General features: G+C 40.6%; 1 protein-coding gene across 1 annotated transcript in view; it reads left to right on the top strand.

Moving 5' to 3' along the window:
- TNFRSF21 (TNF receptor superfamily member 21) overlaps positions 1 to 26,611 on the top strand; it is a 68,655-nt gene that overhangs the window by 24,606 nt on the left and 17,438 nt on the right. Inside the window, exon 4 of the mRNA XM_084228873.1 lies at positions 19,997 to 20,262. Coding sequence (XP_084084999.1) covers positions 19,997 to 20,262 — 266 coding nt within the window. The remainder of the gene's footprint in view (positions 1 to 19,996; positions 20,263 to 26,611) is intronic.

Consider the following 26,611-nt stretch of genomic DNA (forward strand, 5'->3'; position numbering starts at 1 on the left):
TCTTTGCTAATTTAAAAAAAAATGTGTTTATTAAGGTGACATTGATTACAACACTGTATATATTTTAGGAGTATAGGTTCATACCTCAACAAATAAATTATTGCACCACACTCACCACCAAAGCCCCCAGTAATGTTCCACCACAGTCCACTCATCCCTTTGCTAACTTGTGTGAATGATATAAAACCAAGTGAAAATCAGACTGAGGTGAGCATGCTACTTGGAATAGAACCTACAGAAACTTGAGTAAGACTATATAGTATATATGTACAAATATATGTACACATGTTAATGATTTTCCTGAACCATTTCACGGCCCTTTATCTCTACATGTTTCCATGTGTACTTTCTAACAATAAAGATATTCTTTTAAAAGGCATAACATAGCTTTTAATCTCAATAAATTGAACATGGACACAATATTTAATTTACTGCCCATATTCCAGTACTATCAATTGACTCAATAAAGCCTTTGACAGATAGTATAATTTTTCTATAGGATCTAGTCCAGGATCAGATATTTCATCAAATTGCCTTTTAAGTGGCCAGTCAGAACATTTGTCCTGATGTATTTAATGAGTCAAAAATTAGTAAACATCCTACTGAATTATGTAAACATTTGGAGGTATCCTTTCATTGTTCACTGTGTTAAAGAAGCCATTTCATTCCTTTAGTAATTGCATTTATGGATTAGGCTATGGTCAGCTAAAATTCTAACCAGTCTTTTGCAGTATAGTTTTTAGAATTCTTGAGAACATAAGAAATTGCAAAAGTAAAACTGGTCCAGAAGCAGAAAGCAATTGAATGCAATGACCTTAGACATTCTATGACCACAGTAACCTTGTAAACTTTTCTATGCCTGTCTCATTAAAACAATATGCTATTTCATAAAAAGAATAGAAGTGCCAAATCAAACAAAGCCTGACCATACCTTCTGTGAAAGCAGTACTTTAGCAATATACTTTTCCGGTTAAATCACAATAGCCTCATTCAGATGTGACTATGTCTTCCAATAGTTTAACCTTTTCCCCCAGGTTTTTGCATTGGGAGATTTATATTAAGGTGTTTTTCTAATGAAGGTCTCTTCTTGGCCAAATTGCTGTTCGCAGAGCAACAACCAGGTAAAATCCTATTACAAAGAGAGGTTCTGTTTAATCAAAACCATTCCAGGTAGTCAGAGAGGCCTCTAGAAACAATTGCTTGTTGATCTGATTGCAGTAAGTACTGGGCTGCAGATAATCCTGTATAATAAGATATTTTCCTGGTCCTTGTCCATTTCACATGAATTGTTCCTGAGGATGAGGGGGAGAAAAAAGTTACCTGGCCCTGGATGTTCTTGCTAAGAGGGCATGTAGCACATCCCCTTAATCCTACCCACATGAAACAGGCCAGACTGGGCTCTGGAATGCCATCTAGACCCTGGCACTCTGAGGCTAGACCTTTGGGTTCTTGTCTTTCTCACCAATAAGAGCTGCTCCTTTGTTTGGCTCCACTAACCCCTCCCTACCTACTATGTTTTAAGTTAAACTTCACAAAACTGCATTCCTTTATGGAATCCTAATGTTGGAATTACAAGACAAGACTTCAAGACGTCGTGGATAGGAAGAGAGATGTCTGAGGGTGCTGTCATATTTTTGTCTTCCTCCTTTCTGATGTTAGAGCAATGATATGTTTGATTGGTATTGGACTGTGGTTTGTTGCAATATGTCTATTTCAGCAATAGGAATTAGAAGTTGTTTCAGAAATTTTTAGGCACAGAAGTCTGATTAACATTCTATTATGGGGTCTAACTCATTAAAATGTGTCTACTGTTAATGTTCACTTTGTTATCTTTGTCATTTAAAAAAATGTTCTTTTTTTGTAGTCTAACCCCCACATGATTAGGTAAATAGGGGTCCAAAATGTTTAATTTCAAATTAAGGTTCATGCAGTTTCACATTAATTGGGAGATTGCTGGAAAGCAGTATTTTTTTGTTTGGTCTATTTTGTCACAAAGAACACAAAAGTAAAGATAACGAAAGCTCGACTGGTCACAACTGGACATAGGTTGCACTGAGAAAGTCTCAAATGGTCTCCAGCAGTCACTCATTCATTTCCTTACAACTATGGAAGATACACAACAAATGTCCAGTCCTAGGGAGAATGGGGATGGATAAGACCAGGAAGGGAGCAATGTGATCACCTTTCTTTCTCTTCTCCTCCCTCTATACTCTCCTCTCTTCCCGTTCTCTCCTTTATGTTCCTTTCTCTTTAACTATTTGCAAAAAGTATGAAGTTGTATTCTTGACCACCTGTTGCCTCGGATTTTCAGGGGACATTTGAAAAGCAGGAGTAGAAGTTGCCCTGAAAATCCTTGTGGAGACTCTGGAAGGTGATGAAAGGAGCAAAGCACAGACACTATCTCCCTTTGATCATATTTCCTTTTTCTTTCAAACTGCAGACTATGGAGCAAAATGAGGGAAGAAAGGGTAAGAGAAAAAGGAACTGAATTCAGGTTGTTTAAAATGTGCTTAGTTCTTGAGGTGTACGTTCTTATCTAGTCCTATTCCTTAGGGAGAAGAGTAAACATTTGACAAGGACAGACATCTATTCAGTGCAGTTATTTAAAACAAATGACGTAGAAAGATGGCTTCTCCCTTAAGCTGTCTGCAAACAGGACTGTGAAAGCTGCTGGCATTCGCTTTATCAGGCAGACTGTTTTGTACCTGCAGTAGCCAAACACAAAGGTCTTATTCTATAGAACTAGACTCTAAGGTGATGTTTTTGAATTCCCTTTGTTCGTACTGTCATTGTGTGTATATGGTTTGTCTCTCCACATTTGGACCACTATTTACCCAACATGTTGGGATTATATGTTCTTGGATGTTCTCAGAGAGCAAACTCTGTCCCCTCTGGTCAACAACACACAAAGCTCAGGGAGGGGTGACCTAGAGCTGAGCTAGTGCCTAGTGCCACACGAGCTATTTAATTTAAAACTAAAATGAACTAAAATTAAAAATTCAGTTACTCAGTTCACTTTGTTATCTTTGTCATTTAAAAAAAAATGTTCTTTTCATAGTCTAACCCCCACATGATTGGGTAAATAGAGGTCCAAAATGTTTAGTTTCAAATCATCCACAGCTCAACTGCTCAAAAACCACACATGGTTAGTAGTTACACTTTGGACAGGACTTCAACAGAACATTGCCATCATAGAAACTTCTGTTGGATAGCACTGGTCTAGAGGACCTGTGAACTCTAATCCTTGTATCCTTTTGAAGGTTAGATTGTTTTCGAGCCATTGGATTTTTTCTTTTGGTCTTACAATGATATGTGGTGTTAGGGATTTAAACATAAAGATCAAAATGTGTGTTCTTATATTAAATTGCCTTAGATACCAAGAAAAATGACTTTTTCGAGATAAAGGAAGTTTCCATAACAGCAGATCTTTAAAATATGCAAAAACTGCCTATCAGAAGATGACTGATATTCCCGTTTGAGTCAGAGTGCAACACTTTGGCCTGTGCATGCTGGAGTGCAGGGTGATTTGGAAAGAAACGGGCTAATTCAGAGGCCAAGGCTCCTTCATAAATGCTTTGGTTTATGTGTTTAACTAGAATGAAAATGCATTAGTTCTGTGGATGAACACCTATAAATCATCTATTGGATGGAGATAGGAGCAATATAGGCAATGGAGATAGGAATTTGGGGGGGAAAAGCAGCATCATAGACTAAAAATTAGATCAGTAAACTTGGGTTCTAAAATTCTACATTTGTCATTCTCTAGTCATTCAGATAAGATCTTTTACTTCTCTGGATGTCTGTTTATAAAGAAAGAATAGGTGTTATGTGCACAGTTAAGGGCAAAGCCTGTGGACTCTGATTCCATTTACAAGCTGTGTGAAGGAGGGCAAGTTATCTAACCATTCTGTTTCATTTTTCTCATGTATACGATGAGGATAATATTAGTTCATAGGTTGTTATGAGGTCTAAATAAGTGATTGTCAGCTCAGTGTTTATCACTTGGCTGACCACATAGCCAGTGATCCATACCTGCCAGCAGTGATGAGGGTGAGGATGAGGCTAGAGATGACACATCATCACCATCATCATTGCCTTCTAATGTCATTATCACCTTCACCGGCTTGTTTCCTGATTCACCTTTAAATATTCACCTTTGAAATACGTGCAATGGGCCTTATTTAGTGTCAAAAACTCCACCTTTAAAGAGTTTATTATAAACGTGATTTCCCCCTTTATGTCAGATATGATGAATTGTAGTCTTGATTAATGTACTGTGGTAGGTAGTGCCCTCTCCAATGGGCAGAAAGCCCCACAGAAAATTAAACAAGATTTCTTGTTGACTCTATAATAAGATGTGGATCTCTCTTCTCCATAGTAATATTTTCTTTAAATTATCCGTATCAGGGGGAGCAAAATAGGAAATATTTTAGGCTCTGAAAGTTACATAGTCTATATTGCAACTACCTAACTCTGCCTTTAACGTGTGAAAATAGCCACACACAATATGAAAATGACGGGTGTGGTTCCGTTCCAGTAGGTTTTATTTTCAAAAACAGATGACTTGTCCTGTGGGCCATAGTTTGCCGGTCCATAGATCTAGTGTCTTAGCTTCTTCTGTTTTGTTTCCTGGTGGTTTGCACAGCTTGTAGTAGCAGTCTGGTTCTTCTTGGAGACTTCATCAAATTCTAGTAATCAGTGCTCCTTCTTCCTTTTAGCAGTAACTGTTTTTTCAAGCTGCTGAAGGGATGAGTAACAAAGCAGGACCATCAGATATGCGTGGGAACTGGAAAAGATGCTGTTATCTCCATATTTTCCCTTAAACAGTGTTCCCCCACTTTCTCCATCTCTTCTGTACCTCTACTAGGAAAGGTCAGTCCTACCGTATGGCTGCACCCCACAGGACTACCTGTAATGTACTTGCTACAACTTCTCTAAGACAGACCAGAGCCATGGAGGAGGAGAGAGTAGTTGGGGTTCCAGTCTTACCTACTTTCATCTGTTTGTTCAGGGACCTGATAGACTTTGAGGGAGAGAAGAAACAAGAATAGTAGAAAATATTGCATCCAGCTTTAGATTCCAGCTCCACCTTCCTTTCCTTGTAGAGAAACTGAGAGGATTAACTCAGTCACATTAAATGTCTTCTTATTCCAGCACTGGGATCATGTTCCTGTGCTACCGAGGGAACAAATATCTGAAATTCAGTCCTTTTAACAAGTGTGAGATGATTGATGGAGGCAGAGGCTCATTCCTCAGAGGCTGGATTGCAGGACAGAAGGGGAGCTGTAGGCAGCAGAGATAACACTGGGCTGCGAGAGCTGAAGCCCAGATCTTGCACTGTTGCTAAAAGACTGGATGATCCTGGGCAAAGCATTTTCTCTCCTACCGTATCAATTTTGTTTGTAAAATGAGAAGATGTGAATGCATCACAGGAGGGTCACCAGGTTTTGATCATTGTGATATCTTTGCCATGACCAAGTCTACCACTGTCACGCTGACGTCTGTGTCAGGAAACACGGTCCTGCAACGTGCTGTCACAAGCAGTGCAGCGTGCTGCTCCTCAGAGATTAGAGTCCAAAGAAGGACTGTGCTCACTGCAACATGCAAAAGTTTTCCCTCCAGCTCATAATAGAGTGAGGTCAGGGCGGCAAAAATTTCCACTTTTAAATCAGGACACATGGCTGGGGAAGACCAAGGGTGTGCAGTAATTCTGCATGCTAGTAGAGAGCTGTTTTTACAGTGTGGTAGAGATCGCATAGTTGGTACAGAACTAGTATTTGGAGTCTTTCACTACCTTCAGTCCGTGTCACCATGATTGAAAAGGAGTTGAGAAGCCCTGTGGAAGGCATGCATCCATTTCTGAGTTTTTTTAGTGGGAGGAAACCTTGGTCTCTTCATGTGGGCCAAGGAGCCCCAGCCACAAATATAATGTCTGACAGTAGCTTTGCACTAGTCACAAAGGCTTACTGGGTAAATGAAGATGCTGAACTCTGGTATTAGCAACTCAAATCCATCCAGTTATAAGCAGCGGCAGCTTCTGGGATATGAAACCATCATTACTTTCATATATTCTCTTTTGTTTTAAGATTTATTTTATTTATTTATTTATTTATTTATTTATTTGTTTGTTTGTTTATTTATTTATTTATACAAGCACTGGGTACAGTCAGAAGCGCGGGAGGGTGAGAGTATTCACCGGAGCCAGAGCGGGGACCAGAGCAGGCAGAAGGACAGAAGTACACTGCTGAGGGGAGCAGCGGGCGGCAGGAGAGATCTGCGCACCATGGGGGACCCTCCTCTGATGGCCGGGGAGCAGCCGGGGATTGAACCGGCGATGCAGAGGCTGCGGGCAGCTTCGCAACCCAGCGCTCAACCGCTGCGCCACCCGGGAGACCCGCTTTCATATATTCTTGTCATGGCTCATTAGTGTAGACATTACTCAGCCTGGTAAATGGGTTTTTTAAATTGCATGTTTACCCCAGATCCTTATCTCTTTGTATTCATTGGGATTTTGCACCTAAAATTTTACAGGATAATCTAAATGTGATCCTTAAAAATGGGGGAAATGTCACTCAAAAAAGGATGGAAAGTTGGGGTTAGAGAAATAACTTATTTCACTTCCAGAAAGACAGCAAACAAGTCTGGTTTTGCTCGAAAGTTAATAGACAAACACCCTACTGGGCACACTCCAGTCCACAGCATTTATCTTTAGCTATGACAACCATGAGTTTCTCCAGGGAGAAGTGCTATGAGCCACATGAGACTAGGGAGAAACTATTTTGTGTCTTAGTTACATATTTCTACCTCTTTGTTCTGTCTTTTGAATTTTACGTTCTGTTTGAGAGTTGTTCAGATGTCAAATTTTTTTCCCAAAAAGAAACTAAGTGATCAGTCTGCGTAATTCTATATTAGTTTATTAGTTGTACTTTGGCTGAAGCAGGAGAATATAACGTATGAAGTGAACTTTTCCTGTGTATACTGCTGTGCTACTCTAAAATGATAGGGGGGCGTTTGTAACCAGGTTCATCCTTTAGGAACCCCAAAGCAAAACAAAGTTCAGAAATTTAAAAAATGACTATTAAACTGCTTCAGCTGGTTATTTTTGCTCAATTAAATGTATTTGAACATCAAGTTCAGGGCATTATCCTAGGAGTAGACTTTGGTAAGAGATTTTTAATTTTATTTTGGTGTAAGACTTCAAAGACAGCAGTGGACATTATGTAGAAGTGTGTGTGTGTGTGTGTGTGTGTGTGTGTGTGTACATCATAGTTATGCAACAGGGTGGTCCCCAGGAAAGGGGGAGGTTCCCTGCCCCACCCAAGGGAGGGTGGAGCTGAGCAGGAAGAGGAGAAGCTGCAGAAGAGACTGAGGAAGGAAGCAGGATGGAACCAGAAGGAGACCTGGAGGAGGCTCATGGAGCCTAGAGACACGTGAAGAAACTGTGCTTGTCTTTTGGTCGTGGACTGGGTGACACAGATGTGGGTGAGACCCGTGGGGAGGTGACAATGACAGTTTTTATCTTGATGTTGATTTTGCTCTTTTCCTTCCAGGCTTGTCTGGTTGTTTCTGGCCCTTTTCTGTGGGTCCCCGCTGGAAGATGCTTTAGACTTGTGGCAGGCTTTGGGGCCTTGCTCTGGGCCGATCCCATTTGGATGGAGTTTTACCCGCGAGGGGACGGGTAACTTTGGATGCTTGATTTAGCAACTAGATTCTTTGCCTTTCCTGTATTGTTTTTTAATTAAAGTTCCTTCCCATTAAAGTCTCATATGTTTTGTGTTAATGCGGTGGATGGCAGAACCCATTAGAATAGGCAGGTTTGTGGGGTTTGGGCTGCCCCTCTCCCTGTCCTATAACAGTTAGAAGAGATTCATTTAGTCTAATCTTCATTTATAGAAGCTGGGACTGAGACCCAGAGAAGAACAATGACTTGTCTAAGGTCAGCTAGATCAGAGGGGAGACCACAGCCAGGGGCTTCTGATTGCTGAGGCACTACCCTTTATATTTCACTGGTCAAAGGACTGCAGAGCTCTCCTCAGTATAGATATTATGGTTTGAAAACAATTATTCAAGTTTCTGGAATGAGAAAATGGAGAGAAAGCCATTTGCCTGTGAAGAATTTGCAGGCTGAGGTTGTAAAAGAACTTAGTCCTCTGGCCCCTCTGAGAGACTTGAGAGGTAGATGAGGAGCGGAAGAAAGATCCTCTGGCTTATTTCTCCCTGGATTGCCTTCATGATAATGCTAATGGTCCCTAGATGATAATTAAGTCAAAAGGAGAGGCGGGGCATGTCTACCTTGGCTGAGCATCTTAATTGGATGATTTCAGGCTGTAGGAGGTGAAAGAGCTAGTAGCTGGAGATAAGTTAGATCTTGGCTGCAGGTGAAAGTAACTTAATGAAATTCTTAAACCTCTTACAATCTATAGAAAATCTTTGACCTTTCAAGAGGCAAAGGCATCTATCCCCCTTTATATCTGAACAGAGGAACCATTATATCTGATTTTCAACAAGTAGAAATACATTAAGTTTTAGATTTAATGAGTCCTATGCGCCAGGAGAAATGGCTGCAGAGAAAACATCTGCCCTGGGAATGGTAGCCATAAAATGCCATAGAGTCTGATTAACCAGCATAGTAAGAGCTGGAAAAGAAAAGGAAGGTTTGGTCCATGTAGTTGATTCTAATCATTGTAGAGGGTGAAAGGAACGGACTTTGCTCATAAAACCACTTCTGTTATGTTCCTGAGGCATATCTGATAGTGCAGCCTGGGGAAGTAGGAGGAGAACACTCCCTGCCCAGGGGAAAATGTAAACCTGCTCTGCAGGAGATGTGTGGAGGGGGCAGCATTGTCTGGGAGAAGAAAACTGCAAAGGGAAGGACCTTGTAGGGCTTGATTTTGCTCAGCTGTTTGATGAAGGTCTTGGATTCAAGTATCTCCAATATCTTCTATTCTAAAATCCTGTCTCTCAGTCATAGGAAAACTGAAATCCACAAGTTCAAAACAACCTACAACCAAAGGCCAAGTTCAAGTACGGACCAGCTGGGCTGACTTGGTGTCTAGACTGCTGATTTGCATAACTCTGATGTCCCAATCCATATGTAAAAGATATTCATAGGAGAAACAAAGCTGTTGAGAAGCAGGGCATAATTTGCTTAGTGCAATTAATATAAACAGTTTACTGTCCTTCAACCAAGCTACATTTTAAGCTTTGAGTTTCCGGTTACAGATAAATTTCCTCCATCCTGTCCCTTCTTTACAACTCACTGCTCAAGCAAAACAAAACATGACATCATCTTGCCTTATCTAGCAAACAAGCAAAATTCATTCCTTCTTAACCTCTTTAGATTTTACTCACCAACAAACTCTGTTGTGCCTCTAAGTCCTTAGGAATCCCATCAATAGGCTTAGGAAAAATGTTTCCTTTCTTCATAAATACTGGTTAAGTGTAGTGGACTTGGTTGCTATTGGGGGTTGTGAGGGAGAGGCATCTCCCGATTCACAATGTGACAGTCTTACCGTCTTTCTCAGGATAAGCAGCAAGGTGCAGTAACTATGGGAGTGCAATCGTGATTGTGTCTTGTCTAAATATTTCCTGGAGGCAGCAGTGGTTAGTGGGAAAGCAGATGTTGAGTAACTGGACGCTGGGTCCTGGGTATATTTGAACAATTTCAATTCTCTTCAGTCAGTTTCAGAAATGACTTAATACATTTCCTTCGATTTAATTATTATAACCACCGTATGCCATGTGCAGAAGTGAAGAACAAATGAAGTATATCATTAATTCAATAGTAAGTACTTTTCCACTTCAGTTTTTTCTAAAGTGAGGTCATGGGGTGTTTGCTTATGACATAGGTAATAGATCAGGAGGTGATTTGCGGATGCAAAGATGACATAAACTGCTGATGTAATTTTTAGCATAAGAAAGGTCGCAGCTCTGAGTACATTTTCATTATCTACTTTTTGTTAACAAAGATGTACCTTGTTTACCGGGTGTTATATCCTGTTCTAAGTTTTTTATACACATTAATTTTTATAACTATGAGATGAGCCACCATCATTGTCATTTTATGACTGGGAACTGAGGCACAGAGAGGAACTTGGCCAAGATCACACAGCTAGAAAGTGGCAGGGCCAGGCTCTATTTGGACCCAGTCTAACTCCACACATTGCCCCATGACTTGTAGAATCTGAATTGCTTCTCAATTGCCTGAGGTGAGTCATTTCTAGGTTTCTGTGGTTGAGTGTTTTGTTTTTTTTTTTTGTTGTTGTTGTTGTTGTTTTAACCATGCTCAATCAAGAAAAATTTATTTCTCTCAGCAAAACCTACATCTGAAAGCAAACAACTCCACAGTTGTCATCAGTAATGAGTATCTCCTCTGTGGAACTTGCCCTGGTTTTCTACTTTTTACTTTCTTAGATTGCTTGGAATGGAAAAGTTCTAAAGCCAGAAATCTAATGAAATCTCTGAGGGCTTTTTAAAAATATAAAGGTTGTTTCACATTGTCAGGGGTGATGGAATCCTGCTAATCTGAACTCACATCTGTTGAACTTGGTGGTTTTCTCAGCCCAGACAAGCAACAGCAGCTGCTGCCATCAAAGAAGCCCTCCTTCCTTTGCCAGAAGCCTCCTTGACTGAAAATTCCAGACAGTCATCCTGTCTCTCAGCCCAAATTTCCTATGGGAAGTAGACTTGAAGTATAAACACCAGGAAGCCAGGCTCAGGGGAGCAGATTATTCCATTTCAGAGGCTGCTGTGTTGCAGCCTTCTCCTCGCGGCTGCCACCATTTCAAGTCAGGGGCAGCACTTGGGGGCTGCTTCCTACATGCAGGACTTGGGGACTGCTTCCTACCCACTGCCTTTTCCATTTTGACTTCCATAATGCCATCACCAGCAGGCAGTACCTTTCTGCTTGACCTCTTAGGGCGTGTGAGGATTAGAAAGCACACAAAATGGTAGCTGGAGGAACGTCTCCGCTCACCAGAGCCCGAGTAGCATTATCGCCTGCCCACGGCACAGAGTTGTGTGTGGCCTTTGCCCTTGGGAGTTCCAAGCTGCAATCCTCTCCAGACCCAAGGCCATGACTTCTTCTTGGCTTAAGGGTGGGAGTCTTTATTTTTTAAATGCATATTTTATTCTATTATTTATCTAACAGTTTTTGAATTGAAGCTATTTGGGATACTGGAAAACCAATCAGCATTTTCCCCACGTAGGCAAAACTACAAACAGAAAAAGAAAACCCTGGAAAATGGAGTGTCCTTGAATCATCCTGGTCAGGTATTATGTAAGATGATTTTGCAGAGGAGAAGGAATTTCTAGAATCTGCTGATTATTCTTTATGAGTAATTGGCTGTTAACATCACAGTGCCTCCAACGGGCTGTAGTGATGGTCCACAGGTGAATTAGTGGTGGGAATTTCACAAGACTATACCTGAAAGGAAAAAGCAAACATTGTACAAAAATGAACGATGATGCAAAAAATATATTAATTAATTAATTAAAAAAAGCATTGCAGTGTCTGTACAGAATTTGACATTTTAGATTTGCTGATGATATGTCAACTTGTTAAAAATGAGGTGGGCTCAGATTTGTAAATGAAAAATATAATGATAAATATGTTTGCCTTATTTCATAAAATATAAGATACCAGTGATGGAGACATACCATGATTTTCCACCTGGCGAAGGAAAAAGCACTGTTGCCAAACTGTGAAAATGTGTTGATTAAAATGTGCATTCAGAGGCCTTAGAATCAGTGAAAGATGGCAATATTTTAGCCACAGTCTTGCCTCTTTTCTATATAGTCTGACAACACAATTCTCACTTGTTTAACTTTTAGTTTCTCTGCTGGTGTATGGCACTGATAGTTCCATGCTCCTCGAAATTCTTTCTCCCTTTGACCTCCTGGTCACCACCCTCCCCTGATTATCCTCCCACTTAGGTGGCTTTGCCTTCACCAACCTCTTCTTCAACCTGACTTGTAACCAGTACTTGCTGTAACCTGCACTTTTTTCTACTCACACTTTCTCCCTCCCTTGGGGACCCATGGCTTTAAATACCATCTGTCTGCCGGGAACTCCCAAGTACAGACAGCCTGGGTCTTGTACCTGAACTCAAGCTGCAAATGTCCTGCCTGCTTGACACACCCAGATGTCTAACAGGCGCCTTTATTTAAGATGTCTAAAACAGAATCCCAAACCAAACTCCACATCAGTTTCCCATTGCAGAAAGTATCTTCTCTATCCAGTCTTCTTGTTACTCAGGTCAAAACCTTAAGGTCACTCTTTCTTTCTTTCTGTCCCACTTTTGCTCTGTTAGTAAATCCTATCAGCTCTGTCATCCAAATAAATGCAGAAGTTGGCTATTTCCTATCAAGTCCACCTAAGCCATTCTGGTCCAGACCACCGCCCCCGGATTATTGCTGTGGCCTCTAGCTGGTTGTTTCATGTCTGTCTGTACCCCCACAGTTTATCATTGACACCACCAATGACCTTTTCAAATGTAAGTCAGATCATGTCACTCCTGTCATTTAAAAAATCAAAATCTCCAGTGACTTTTCATCATACGCAGAGTAGCAGCCTCTAGCCCCATGAGACCCATACTCCCTCCCTTTTTTTTTCAGCCTCTGCCTCCCATCACTCTCACCCTCGCCCTCTTGCTCCAATTACACCAGCGTATCTGCTCCTCTTCATGAAGACCAACACCTTTACTTCCTTTGCACCTGCTGTTCCCTCTGCCTGGAACTCCTTCCCCCCACGTATCTGCATGGCTTGCTCCCTTACCTCCTCTATGTCTTGACTGAAATGTTCAACCTCAGTGAGGCCTTCTCTTAGCCATGGGGGAGAAGGCCTAGATCCAAAAGTGCGCTCCTCCATCCCCTTCCTCTGCTTTATCTTTCTCATTAGCACTCTGCACTGTCACATTAAAGGTTTTATCACTATCTTGTTGATTTTTCTTACATCCCCCAAGAGAATGAAAGCTTCATGAGGAAAGGGATTTCGTTTAGCTTTGCATTTGGTCACTGCCATATCCCAATGCCTGAGATTGTGTCTGATGCAAAGTGCTCAGTATATTTTTGTCAATGAATAAATGAACAGGTTCAAACACAGACTGAGGTGAGAAGGAGCGAGGCATTTTTTGTTTTGTGTTTCTGTTTTCCTCTGTGCAGTGAAACAAAGACAGCATGTCTGTCTCTTCCATCTGGAAAATCACCTACTCATTTGATAGTTTGTCACTGGTGAGCATTCTGTCTGTGAACTTCATGACACTTTTGTACAGTGGCCTTTTAGGAGCACCTGATAATGATTGTCCTTTAAGCCTTCACAAGATAGTGATTGACTCTGCTTCAGAAATCATGTTTTGGGTTTAAGATGAAATTTAAACATTTCCTCCAGCTTTTGTATCTCAACTAGGGAAGGAGTAGTTTTAAATCATATTGAATGCCCAGCACAGATAAAGCTGTGTCCTACGGGATCCACTAGGAATGATCCCTGTAGATATATGATTTTTTTTAACCATCCTCTGATATACTGGTTACTGCAAAACATGTGTACATGAAGGATTATTGCTTTTATGAGCACTGACTCTGTTTATAGACCAGATTGCTGCCTAGACAGCTTATTGCTGCAAGAGGATTCTGCTGCAGTGGAAGAAGCTGGGAGAATTTTCCTCTTTGTGAGCTCTGGCCCCCGATGTGGATTAGTGGACTCCCTTCAGCGGGAAGAGGGAAATGGCAAAAGGAGAGGCTCTTGCACAAGCACTTATGTTGCTGTGTCAGGAAGCCTGTGTTCTATTCGCTAGTGACCACACTCTGGACCTTCCTTCACGTTATTGTGGAGACTGGAGATCAGGCAGGGCCAGCCAGGTTGTCAATGGCTTAAGTTACAAAGACTAATGGGATGATAAATAGTGTGTGTGGAGGAGGAGATCAGGAAAAAGGGGAGGAATGGCAATAAAGCTCTTATCCACGCAAAGATATTCATTGTATTTCTAGACTCTGGAAGGTGCTGGGGATACAGTAATCAAAGCAGACTTGAGACTTGGGCAGAAAGTTGTTAGATAAGGCAACTCTGAGGCATGACCATTGTACAGGAAGAGCATCCCTTCTGGGAATGCTGATGCCAGGTTCTCATTCAAATTTCTGGTCTTGACATACATTGCTAACTATATACACATTGTGTTCATGCTTGCCTCGTATCTGCCGTTGCAAGCCTGAGGTCATAGCACACACCTATTCAGAGCATGTTTTGTGTGTGTGATGGGGGATAGCAGGGTGGTGCAGAAGGGTAGTAGTCTTGAACTTATATTGTTTCCCACGTGAACTTCTCAGGAGACTGTCTTGTGTATGTAGAGAAACCAGTACATGGATAACTGTGGAGTCATCTGTCCTGGGAGGAGGTTGTGTGTTAATTGCCTCCATGGGAATTTTCTCATTATTTGTCCCTCTGCCTCTCTTTCTAGAAGAATAATGAGAACTGACATTATAGTTAACAAGTATGGGAGATGTAGCAGGAATGCTTAAACTTTTTAAGTAATGAGAATTTGGTACAATTAAAAGGCTTATAAACATACTCACCTCTTTGATGCATCCATTCTTTTGGGGGGGGGCTGTTAATTTTTTTTTTAATTTATTGTTATTTTTTTTCCTGATCCCTTATTTGGTTCCCCATATTCCTCCTATAAGTGAAACCATCCGGTATTTTTCTGTTACCTCTGGTTTATTTCACTGAGCATAATCCATTCTATCTCCATCCATACTGCTGCAAATAGAATGAGTTTATTTTTTTGATTGCTGAATAGTGTTTCATTGTGTATATTATCCACATCTTCTTGATCCAGTCATCTATTTTTAGGCATTTGGGTTGTTTCCATTTCCTATTATTAATAATGCTGCAATAAACATAGGGGTACAGGTTGATGCATCCATTCTTGTGAAGCCTGGTTGTCCAGCTGGAAACCCAGAGTTGCTGTGTTGTGGGTTACAGATGGCCTTTGTTTTCTTAGGCTCTGTTATCTCTGTCCTTCATACCTCATCCAAGGAAGGCTTTAATATGAGTTCATAATGATGGCATTCATTTATGATATTTATCTCCAAAAAGAAAGAGCTTTAATACCTTCTCTAGTATAAAGGTCAATTCAGGTTTTTAGAAAAACCTGGAGCTGACATTGAGGTTAAGAAAATGAGCCTCAAAATGAGGGTTGTCACTCAGATAATATGTAATTCAGAGTTTATAATGCACCTGATTTTATAATGCACCGGAAAGTGCCATTTCTTTGATAATAATGTGGTTGATGGGCTCGTGCCTTGATGTCTGAGCTCCCTTCTGGTGGGTCTGGGCAGCGTCAGCTCACAAGGACGAGCTCGCCAAGTCCTGCTGTGATGCTGTGCAGGTGTCGGTAGAGCAGCATTTTCCTTTTCTATTTATCTTTCTGAGGATGGTGCCTCTCCATTATGATGATGCCCCTTCTGACTCGTGCTTGTGAGATTTCACAAAGCACAGCACCCAGGATTCTGGCATGTGGCTTCTTTGTTCAGCACCTATAATCCTGGTGCTAATACCTGTGTCTGTGCAAAACTCCTCCATTAGGTACATTACCTCAATGACTCGTCCAGGCAGCCTTGGTGGGGACAGGGGAAGGAGAAACAACGTGCGCTCAGGTGCTACGTTTGAGGTCCCATAAATTGCCTCACCCGCCTTAGAAATAAGAGACTGTATTTTCACCATAATGATATGGGCATAGAAATCATAGGGGTTGTCATTTGACAGAGGTCACACAACTAATAAGTCATGGGGGTTGAAACTGTAGCTTGTGATTACAAGATTCATAGTCTTTCTGCTACTTGGACCTTAAAATTCACAGATCATTTCCCTGGAGACCTTCTCACATACCACTGTAGGCAAATGCAGCCTCTGGTTTATGTAGCTTCAATTTCGCTCCTTCCATGACTTCTTAAGAAAGAGTCGTAGGACCTGACATTATAGGAAAAGCAGTTAAGGTCTAGCCCCTTTCTATCAACCCTTTGGTGGGTTGCGTGTTGGTTTTTAACCTAAGGAAAAAGAGACCTGGCATCACAGCCATCTCAGCAGTTCAGATCAGTTCAATATACAGTCTCCATTCTAGGTGAAAACGCTTGAATTCTGATGAGACATGTGCGGGGCACCCTGCTAAGTAGAGAGGTGGTCTCTGTTTCACTATCATTCCACTTTGAGGTTAATAGTATTTGTGTGTGTGCATACATTTTCTTTTAACAAAATGTTTTTCTAAATCTTTATGCTGTTTGATTGTCTTGGTCTTTTGATCTCTTTTCATTGCTAGTTTCAGGGTTTGGTGGACCATATCCAACCCACCACCTGTTTTTGGAAATAAAGTTTTGATTACGGTGTAGCTACTCTCATTTTTATTGTTTGTGGCTGCTTTTACGTTACATCAGAGTTGAAGCTGTCACAGAAACTGTATGGTTCATAAAACCTAAAATATTTACTATTTCCCTCTACAGAATTGTTTGCTGACAGCTTTTTTGTTTTTTAAGAGTATTTTAGTTTTAAAGAAAAAAAACTTGTGAGTAGTCCCAGGGAAAACTTTACCAATATCTTATTGGTCAGTAATAGCAGGCCTGGAAAAAGCACAAATCCCATGACCAGCTATGAGTGTATTTATATGTAGAACGTGAGGCCATACTCAAGGAGTGTGTAATAATAATGCTCCTCTACTACTGCATATTCCTGACTAACCACAGTGGAGGTGTCCTCATTAGCTGGGTGACCTTGGACTGTCACAAACCTTTCTACACCAATAAGATGAAATACTTGAAAATAATTATATGTACCTCTGACACAAAAGTATGTGAATATATAAGGTATATATCAATATATACAATTTATATGTCTTTATATGCATGTGTGTATATTATTTATTATATGATTTTAAAGAGAAAAATTAGATAAATATCAAAGAAAGTAATAAAAAGCCGGCTCATTTCCCCACCATCCAGCTTAGACAATAGGACCATGGACACCTTAAAAGTCCCCTCTCTGCACATAACCATAACATTCTCCTCTCTCCCCTCTCAGAGGTCAACTCTGCTTGGTTTAATCATCCTATTGCTTTTCTTGCTAGTTGTATTGCACAGTGTAGCCTAGAATTTTTTTTCCTAAACAAAAAACACTTTTAAAGTCCATCAAAATTTGTGCTTCACTGGTGTTATTTCATTTTCTTGGTGATAATCTCTTTCTGCCTTAAGATTTCATGCAACCACAGTAACATAAGGTGACTGTAAGAAATACTCCTGATATATTTGGTAGATTTTTCTTTTCCCTTTGGTGGTGATGATGAAGGTGGCAAGGTACATGCACACTCAACAGGCTAGTTCAGACTGTACCTCCCTGCTCCTGTAGGGTTTGTGATCACGTGCTAGGCTGAAAAGGCTGGTATCTCCAGAGGGAGTGGTTGTCTCTGTCATGTTTAGATTTATCAGCTCCCCCCGAAAGGGAGGGGCCATAGTGAAGAACTTTATTGACCCCGGCTGGGTCACGTGAGTTGACTCCATGTTTTCATAGTAAAAGAATAAGATGAAACTTGATTTGTGAACCTTAAATTTAATGTCCAGTTAATTTTAGTTGAAGGAAAAATCTCATTGTATCCATTCTTTGTGTTTTTTTCCTTTATTGTGTGGCTGAAAAAAACAATGTCTAAACACTGGGTTTTGGAAGCAGGAGCTACTGTTAAGCTTAAGCCTTTTAAACTCTGTAATTACTCTATAAAGACCGAAATGCATGTAGTCTTAAGTTTTAGTGCTCAGTATTTGAAGCGTTTATAATGATGGGGTACTTCCAAAAATAAATCAACTCTATAGAAAATGTTAATCAGCTCATCCCCAGGGACTGCAGTGAGTATCTCCATTGTGCAAATGAGGAAATGGACATGACAGTTAGTGGTTTGCCCAAAGCCACAGTCATTGGCATTAAGACTTAGGCAATGATCCCACATACAAGAAAACTCAGTCATGTTTTCATGTAAGACACTGTGGGCCTTAGTCAAATTGACCTAAATTAAGATTCAGGAGCTAACAAACCTTATGGTGTTTGGAAAAATCTACCACATCAACCTCAAAGAGCTGGCTTGCTTGCTTCTGAAAGTTACCTGCAGGACTTTAAATAGGGCTTTTTTTTTTTTTTTTTTTTTTCTTGAAGTCAAATGCTCTGTATCTGGTAAACATCTCCATGAAAACAGAAAAAGCAACTGGTTCAAATACATTTCCCACTGCCAGGGAAAATAGTTTGAGAAGTACAGTAATATCTCAATTTGTGGCATTCTTTTCTTACAGTTGACAAGAGAGCAGCCTTCTCCTAGGAATTTACTCTTTGAAAACAGTTTTTAAGGGGTTGATTCAGGATGTGTGTGCAATTTTCCATATCACTTGCCTCAAGGATTGCATGACAGAGTAAGGACTTATATTGAGGAACCACAAAGTCTTCCATTTTCAAAGAAACTTCTGCAATTATTGCTCTTTTCTTAGGCAAAAATTGATAGCTCATTTTAGAAATATTTTCCTCAACAACTGATTGGAGCAAGAGTCCTTCCCCACTGTTCCACTCCCCATTAACCTGTAGTTAATTGGGACTATGACCCATTTTTATTGAGTAGTAAATGTTTTTAAGATATTGTTCATTATAAAAACTCAGGTATTGAGGCATAATACCCCTATTCAAAGACATGGGTGTGACACGGAGGACTGATCCATCTGTTCTAATAAGCCACCAGAGCCTGCTTCATACCTGAATAAATATGGGCAAAGTCAATGTGTAATTGTGAGAGAAGGTGCTGTTAGGAGGAAGACACCAAAGCATGCTGCTCCAACTCACCTCAGAGAGGGTGCGTGCCAGGTGCCTACCATGAGTTTGAGACTTGATGTTGGCATGTCAGATATCTACATTCAAGACCTGGAGGTGACATACCATGCTGACCAAGTTTACAAGTGACTAATAAACCAGGACGACAATATATTCCATTTTCCACTGAGTTGAGTTCATTACCCAGCACACCTACCTTTTATGACATTGGGTTAACCTGTACAGTTGGAAAGTTAAGGCCTTATAAAGATAAGAACTAATGCCTTACCATTGTACCTGGAGGATTAGAGCTATTATCATATTGTCCTTTCAGCGGTTGTCTTCATTGTAATTGTGCAAGTCAACTTAAGGGACTAAATAATAGATCAGAAAATTGCTTGTTGAGCACAGAATTAGAAAACAACTCCTTTGAGCTGCGGGTAGTTCAGCTGACATGATTGGATGCCATTGCCAGGATGCAAACACCCTTTACTCAGAGAGTGCGTGAAAAGCTCTGGGGCAGTTTACCTTTTTCTAGAACTCATCAAATCACCACTTTCTTAGTCTGGGAGTCTCTATTTTGTTCTAGTTGTTATTGGCAGTAACAAAGGAATCTCTGTTGCTTTGGGTTTGACTCTCAAAACATCTTTTAGGGGCAGTTTATTATACTTCTAGGATTGCTTCTTCTGGATTCACATTCAGAAAATGCAAGTTGCAGGGGGTTACCTAATTACCCCCCACAATGGGCTGTGTGTGCTTCCTTTGACAGAGATATAGCAATGGGAAAGCATGCTGCGTTTAGTTTTATTACAACAGCGTGACATTGAGGCCCCCCCTGGTGGCGCAAAGGGTTAAGATGCAACCTATGAAGCTAACCGCAGCCACTGCAGCACAAGTTCGATCCCCAACAAGTGAGGTGACCCACATGTTGCAGCAGACCTCTCCTGACTCGCCCATTGCTCCTCTCAGCAGTGTATTTCAGTCAATCTGCCTGTTCTGTTCCCTGCTTTGTGTCTGGTGAATCCTCTCACCCCCCACACCTCTGGCCTGTACCCCCATTCTTGTATGCATAAATAAATAAATCTTTTAATAAAAAAAAAAGAGCGACCTTGTATGATGATCTTCCCTCCCATGCCTGTATTTTTTATCTATTTTATTTTGTCTCTGGTGCAGGTATTGACATCCTGAAGCTTGTAGCAGCCCAAGTGGGAAGCCAGTGGAAAGACATCTATCAGTTTCTGTGCAATGCCAGTGAGAGGGAGGTGGCTGCTTTCTCCAACGGGTACACAGCAGACCACGAGAGGGCCTATGCAGCTCTTCAGCACTGGACCATCCGGGGGCCTGAGGCCAGTCTTGCCCAGTTAATTAGTGCCCTGCGCCAGCACCGCCGCAATGATGTTGTGGAGAAGATTCGGGGATTGATGGAAGATACGACCCAGGTAATGTAGCCTAGGCCATCTTCCTTTCCCTGAAAATTTTTTTGTCACAGTGCTTCAGATTTTATTAAGTAGGGCCTCCCCGGTGGCGCAGTGGTTGAGCGCTGGGTTGTGAAGCTGCCGGCGACCTCTGCGGCGCCGGTTCGATCCCCGGCTGCTCCCTGGCCACCTGAGGAGGGTCCCACATGGCGCACAGACCTTTCCTGCCGCCCGCTGCTCCCCTCAGCAGTGTGCTTCGGTCTTTCTGCCTGCTCTGCTCCCCGCTCTGGCTCTGGTGAATTCTCTCACCCTCCCGCGCTTCTGACTGTACCCTGTGCATGTATAAACAAAACAAACAAACAAATAAATAAAACATGCCTCTATTAAAAAAAAATTTATTAAGTATATGTAATAAGGACACATAACTGATATTAGGTGTTTTGGTATATCTGTGCACATGTTCACACGCGCACGCACACACACACACTCCAGGAAAGTGGTTTTCAATGATTTTCCATTGGAGCCAACTGGATAACCTCCAAAAAATTCTAATATTTGGACCCCAGTGTAGATCAGTGAAATTTATCTCTAGAAGGAAGGCTAGAAATCAGTATTTTAAGAGCTTTCTAAGTGATTCTACTGTGCAAAGCTGGCAATCAATGTCTTTGGGGTAGCTTCTAGTATCAGTTTGTGCAGTCAGATCTATCCCTTCGTGCCCCATTTATAGTCTTATTTTGAATAACATGCTTTGAACAAAGCCAAGAAAGAAGACCTTTTTTTCCTATACCCTCCTCTCCTCCAGAGGATATTTTGCCCCTGTGACATGGCTTGGGAAGGCTCCATTTTACCTCCTGAGCCTGCAGGCAGTAGGTAATAGGATTGATCCTTCTCTTTGGGCTTGTTCAGTCTGTACATCAGATAGGAACTGAGGGAACCCGGGAGTGTACTTTGCTTATAGTTCCTGGTTGGTAAGCCTAGGCTTTGGAACCAGGCAGCACTGAATTTGAACCTTGGCTTCTGCTACTTAGTAGCTGGGTGACCAAAGGTAAGTTACTTCAACATTGTCTGCCTCTGTTGTCGAATCTCTAAGTCAACTTTATATGGGATTCTTTGAGACTGGGAATGAAGCCTATAAACTGTGTGGGAGCTGTACTCAGCTGGTAGCTGCCGTCCTGATGTAAGGTCTTATACTTAGCCTGTCCTTACTCATAAGTACTTCCCTGGAAAGGTGATGAATTAACCACAGATTTGGGGGTTGAATCAGGCTTCAGGTAAAGTTTCAAACCACATTCCCAAGGTGAAGAAAATACTGCTGCTAAGATTTGATAAAACCCACATAGAATTTTAAAGGCCATTAAGCCTATGTTATTTCAGAGGCCTTCACTCCTTACCTGAAAAAGCTAAGTAGATATTTTCCTCCATCAACTCTAATTTACTCTCATTCTGTAAGAAATTGTGTATATCAAGGGACCCAATTTTATATGTTTAAGTAGTCCAAATGCTTTTTATCGTTTTGTATTCAAGTATAATATTTCCCCACTATTGAAGTAAACATTCATCATGTGGGTCTTTTATCAAAGTGACTGGATAAAACATGTGTAGGTGCTAATTGACTCTGAAGGTGGTCTTTCAAGTTCTTGGCATATTTTAACTTCTATGAAATGTGGAATTTGAGAAAAAAAATTTACTAATAGATGCCATGATAAATATTCAGAGGCACACTCTGGTGTCTTTAGAGCTTTCAGAGAAATAACCTCAGTAATTATGATGCACAACTAAAGCTAGATTTTAAGTAGTTGGATTTGGGGAAAAGAAGGGAAGACATTTAGCCTCCAATTAAGTAAAATGGCTGCATTTAGAAGCAAGGGAGTTCAGAGAGCTGAATATGATCGTGCTTACCTGGAGTGTTGGCTTTCAGGAGAGAACTGGCAAAGACAAGCAGCAAGTTTGAAAAAGGGTTAGATCTTTGAGCAAGTCACTAGGATCATTCATGATGCCTACAAAGAAGATAAAATGTGATTGATGCAATGTTAGGAATTGACTAAATGGACTATTTAATAAGGTGGAGAGATGGTCATGACATACTGTTGAGGGAAAAAAGGTCTCTCATTAGAAAAGACAAATTTAAGCAAATTTAAGGGAAATATAAACATAAGAAAATGAAAAAGCATAAATGTTAATGTTACATTATTAAAGTCAAATGGTAGAATTAATGATTTTCCTTTTTTAGTATTTTCTACGATGAAACATATTACTTTTATTAATCCAAAAACTGCTCAGAATGACAAAGCTTTAAGGGCACAGGAGAGTGAATAGACAGGGCTTTGTTTTACTGTGTTAAATTCAGAGAGGGAGCCGTGCTCATTTTAATTTAGGGGGACCAGATAGTGGCACAAAGATAATCCATTATTCCTTGCTAGGAGTGAATGAGGTTTTGTTATTGGGTCAGACTGGCAAAAAAACTTACTAAAACTTCATTTTTGTTTCTGCACGTCCATCCCATTTCTCTGCGTACACACAGCAATCATGAGGACTCTGGTGTTCTACCCTTTAGTGTACTTCTGTTTGGTGATGGTAATAGTGGGGGGTAAGATAACTACTATGAATGGCCTTATTATATTATGGACCCAAACATCACCTTGAGACAGCTTATCAGGGAGAGTAAATCATAACCAAAACCACTAGGGCATAAGAAGTAGAAACACCTTGTGTTCCAGTGCCAGCTCTTTGTACCTTTTAGTTCTTCCCTTCCTTTTATTTATAACACAAATTAATTCTAGTATCTATTTTTTGTTACTTATTTTTAAAGAAATAATGGCATCAAAGCATCCTGGAGTTTTGGTCCATGTTTTAGTAGTGACCACTGTTGTCTAGCAACCTTTTGTCTGGATCCAATTCGGACTCTGATTTTAATAGCCAACGAGCATGGGTTTCTGGCTGCCAGTGATGAATCTCACAGTATGTAGCTGTGTGTTCACAGTTTATCTCTGCGACTTGTCGAGTTAAACAAGAGAATAAGAATGCAGGGGGCACAATTAAGGCTTATTTTTCCCATCTAAAGATGGATTTGTATTCTCTGTGTGTTGTGATACTGCTGGAGATTTGAGGTTTTGCCCCAGCAGTTAATGGACTCTTAGTGTGTAAAAATAACTGTTTTGAGTGTGTATTTTTAATAATGGTTAATATTTTCTTCAACTCATGAACCTGAGAGAACCTATACATGTTCCACTCAAAGGATTAGCCCTGATGTGCCTTTTAGTTATCTCCGTCAAGAACAGCTGGTCCATTACTAACCACAATGGTTTAGGAGCCATTTTTCAATTAAACACAGAGTCCCTTTTTTTCTTTATGAATTAAAATATTATGTAATAAAATTCACTTTTTGGTGTATTGTTCTTCGAATTATTTTTTTCTATTAAGTCCCGCTTTCATAAAAGCAGTTTTAGGTCTACAACAAAGTTGAGAGTTAGGTGCAGGGATTTCTCATATGCCCTCTATTCTCACACACCCACAGCCTCCCCCATTATTAACATCAGTCACCAGAATGGTACATTTTTTTTTTTTACAAAGGATGACCTTACATTGACACATCATGATCACCCAAAGTCCAGCATCTCCCTTGGGATTCACTCTTATATATTCTTTGGTTTGGACAAATGTATAAAGACATATCTACTACTATAATATGATACAGAATATTTTCACCGCCCTAAAAATCCTCTGTGTTCTGCTTATTTATCTCTTCCTTTCTGCCCCACTCCACCCCACAAAACAGTGATCTTTTATTGTCTTCATGGTTTTTCCTTTTCCAGAATGTCATGTAGCTGCAGTCATACAAAATACAGCCTTTTCATATTGGCTTCTTTCACTTAGTAATGTGCATTTAAGGTCCCGCCATGTCTTTTCATGACTTGGTAGCTCATTCGTTTTTAGTGCCTTATATTTCGTTGTCTGGATATACCAGTTACTTTACTGTTAACCTGCTTGAATCTTTCTTTATCTGAGGCAGAAGCCAAATTTTATTGTGCTATCTTCTTTCGAGTTCAACATCTAACTGATCCCAGCCTATTAGAATCATATTCTTCCCTTCCAGGGCATGAATATTTGGAAGAAACAGCAAAACAGTGATATAATACTTGGAAGTTACTAGGATTTTGCTGAAACCGTTTAAAAAACAAAACAAAAACCTAATACAACATTCCAAGTTGTATGTTATCTCCTTTTTTTCATTACTTTACTTTGATTTTTTTTTTCTTGTGGGTTTATTAAAAGAAAGTTGTAAGCAGTATATATTTAGGTTTTCTTTTTAAATCTAGTTTGACAGTTTTTGTCATTAATTAGAGAATTTCATTGTGGTTATATTTTTAATGTAAATACTCATGAATTTGGGCTTAAATCTATCTGATTTTTTTCCTATCTTTTTTCCCCTCCTTGCTTGCCTTCCTATAATCAAGTATTTTCAAATTATTCTACTTTCCCTCATCTCTCAGCTTGTTAATTACACTTTTTTTGGTTTTCATTTTATTACTATCATAAAGATTACAGCATACATACTTAAATTATAAAAGACATTTTATAAATGTGTACTTTTTATTACTTCCAAAGAATACAAGTCTTAGAAGAATTTAATCTTACTTATCTTCCATTTGCACTGTTTTCTGTAATGAATTTTAAGACATTTTTTAACCCCTAAAAGGGTAATAATTATGGGTTTGCATTCAGAATTCATATGGATTTACCTGTATCTTTTTATATATATATATATTTTTTTTAAGATTTATTTTTATTTATGCAACCACTGGGTACAGTCAGAAGCGCAGGAGGGTGAGAGAATTCACCAGAGCCAGAGCGGGGAGCAGAGCAGGCAGAAGGACCGAAGTACACTGCTGAGGGGAGCAGCGGGCGGCAAGAGAGGTCTGCACGCCATGTGGGACCCTCCTCCAGTGGCCGGGGAGCAGCCGGGGATCGAACCTGCACTGCAGAGGCTGCGGGCAGCTTCGCAACCCAGCGCTCAACCACTGCGCCACCGGGGAGGTCCTTTACCTGTATCTTGATCTTTTCTGTTCTTCCCTCCTGCAGCTTCTAGTTCTACCTGAGATCATTTTTCTTTAGCACAAAGAATGCTTCTCAGCATAGGTTTCCAGCAATAAACTGTTTTCTCTGTCTGAAAAAGGCCTAGAAAAATAAATAAATAAATAAATTGCATGATTTACCCTTTGTTTTTGAAGGATAGTTGGAAAATCAGATTTAAGCTTGACAGTTGCTTTCTTTCATGCTTGTGTTTACGTTTCCCCAGCTGAACTGTGAAAAAGAGGATGTGATTTTATTTTTAAATCTATATTATGTAACAAGTTATGTGAGCCATATTATATCAGACACTTTGGGCAATGCATAGGGGGGAGTAAGACAAAGGCCTTGCCATCAAGGAAGCTTCCAGTTGACTTCTGCAGCCAAGAAACATATGCAGACTTAAGTCATTTAAGTTAATCCGTGGGCAGGGTGGAGGAAGTGCTGGGTGTCTAACAATCAGTCACTAAGGCTCCAAATCAGAACAGCCTTGTGAAGCCACGTATGGAACATCCCTGTGCAGCACCCATGTGTTTAATCAAATTAAATTCCTGTCCTGTCAGTGTATTGCTTTGGGATGCTATGGTACATGGCTGGGCTTCTCTGTATCAGTTTTTCCTGAGAAAATAGAAATATTATTAATCCCTATCCTTGAAGCTGCCGTAGGACTTAGGTGAGGGTGACCACAGAAAGCACATGGTCAACCTGTACCGTTAACAGTTGTTATCTAGTCTCTAGAGGCAAAAAAGATGGAAGAATATTCCTAAATTGTCACAGCTCACACACATAATAGATCCCCTAAATCCTGATGCTGTCAGTGTGAGGGACATACTCTCGGCTCCAAGACTGCTTAAAGTAAATGGTTGAGAAAGAAGGTAGTTACCTGGTTCGAGCCCCGGCTGCTCCCCGGCCACCAGAGGAGGGTCCCACATGGCGCGCAGACCTCTCCTGCTGCCCACTGCTCCCCTCAGCAGTGTACTTTGGTCCCTCTGCCTGCTCTGCTCCCCGCTCTGGCTCTGGTGAATTCTCTCACCCTCCCGTGCTTCTGACTGTACCCAGTGCTTGCAGGCAGGCAGGAAGGAAGGAAGGAAGGAAGGAAGGAAGGAAGGAAGGAAGGAAGGAAGGAAGGAAGGAAGGAAGGAAGGAAGGAATCTTTTTTTTTTTTAATTGCAAATTAAAAAAAAAAATGTCCTAGAATTGAAATTCTCAGCCAGTTGTACATATTTATTCTTTACTGCCTGAACAACTGTTCCTAGGCTGGCAGGGATATCTCCTCTAGCCAAGAGACAAAGATCATGGTAGATGT

The sequence above is a fragment of the Talpa europaea genome, assembly GCF_964194135.1.
Source record: "Talpa europaea genome assembly, chromosome: 2".
Lineage (NCBI taxonomy): Eukaryota > Metazoa > Chordata > Mammalia > Eulipotyphla > Talpidae > Talpa > Talpa europaea.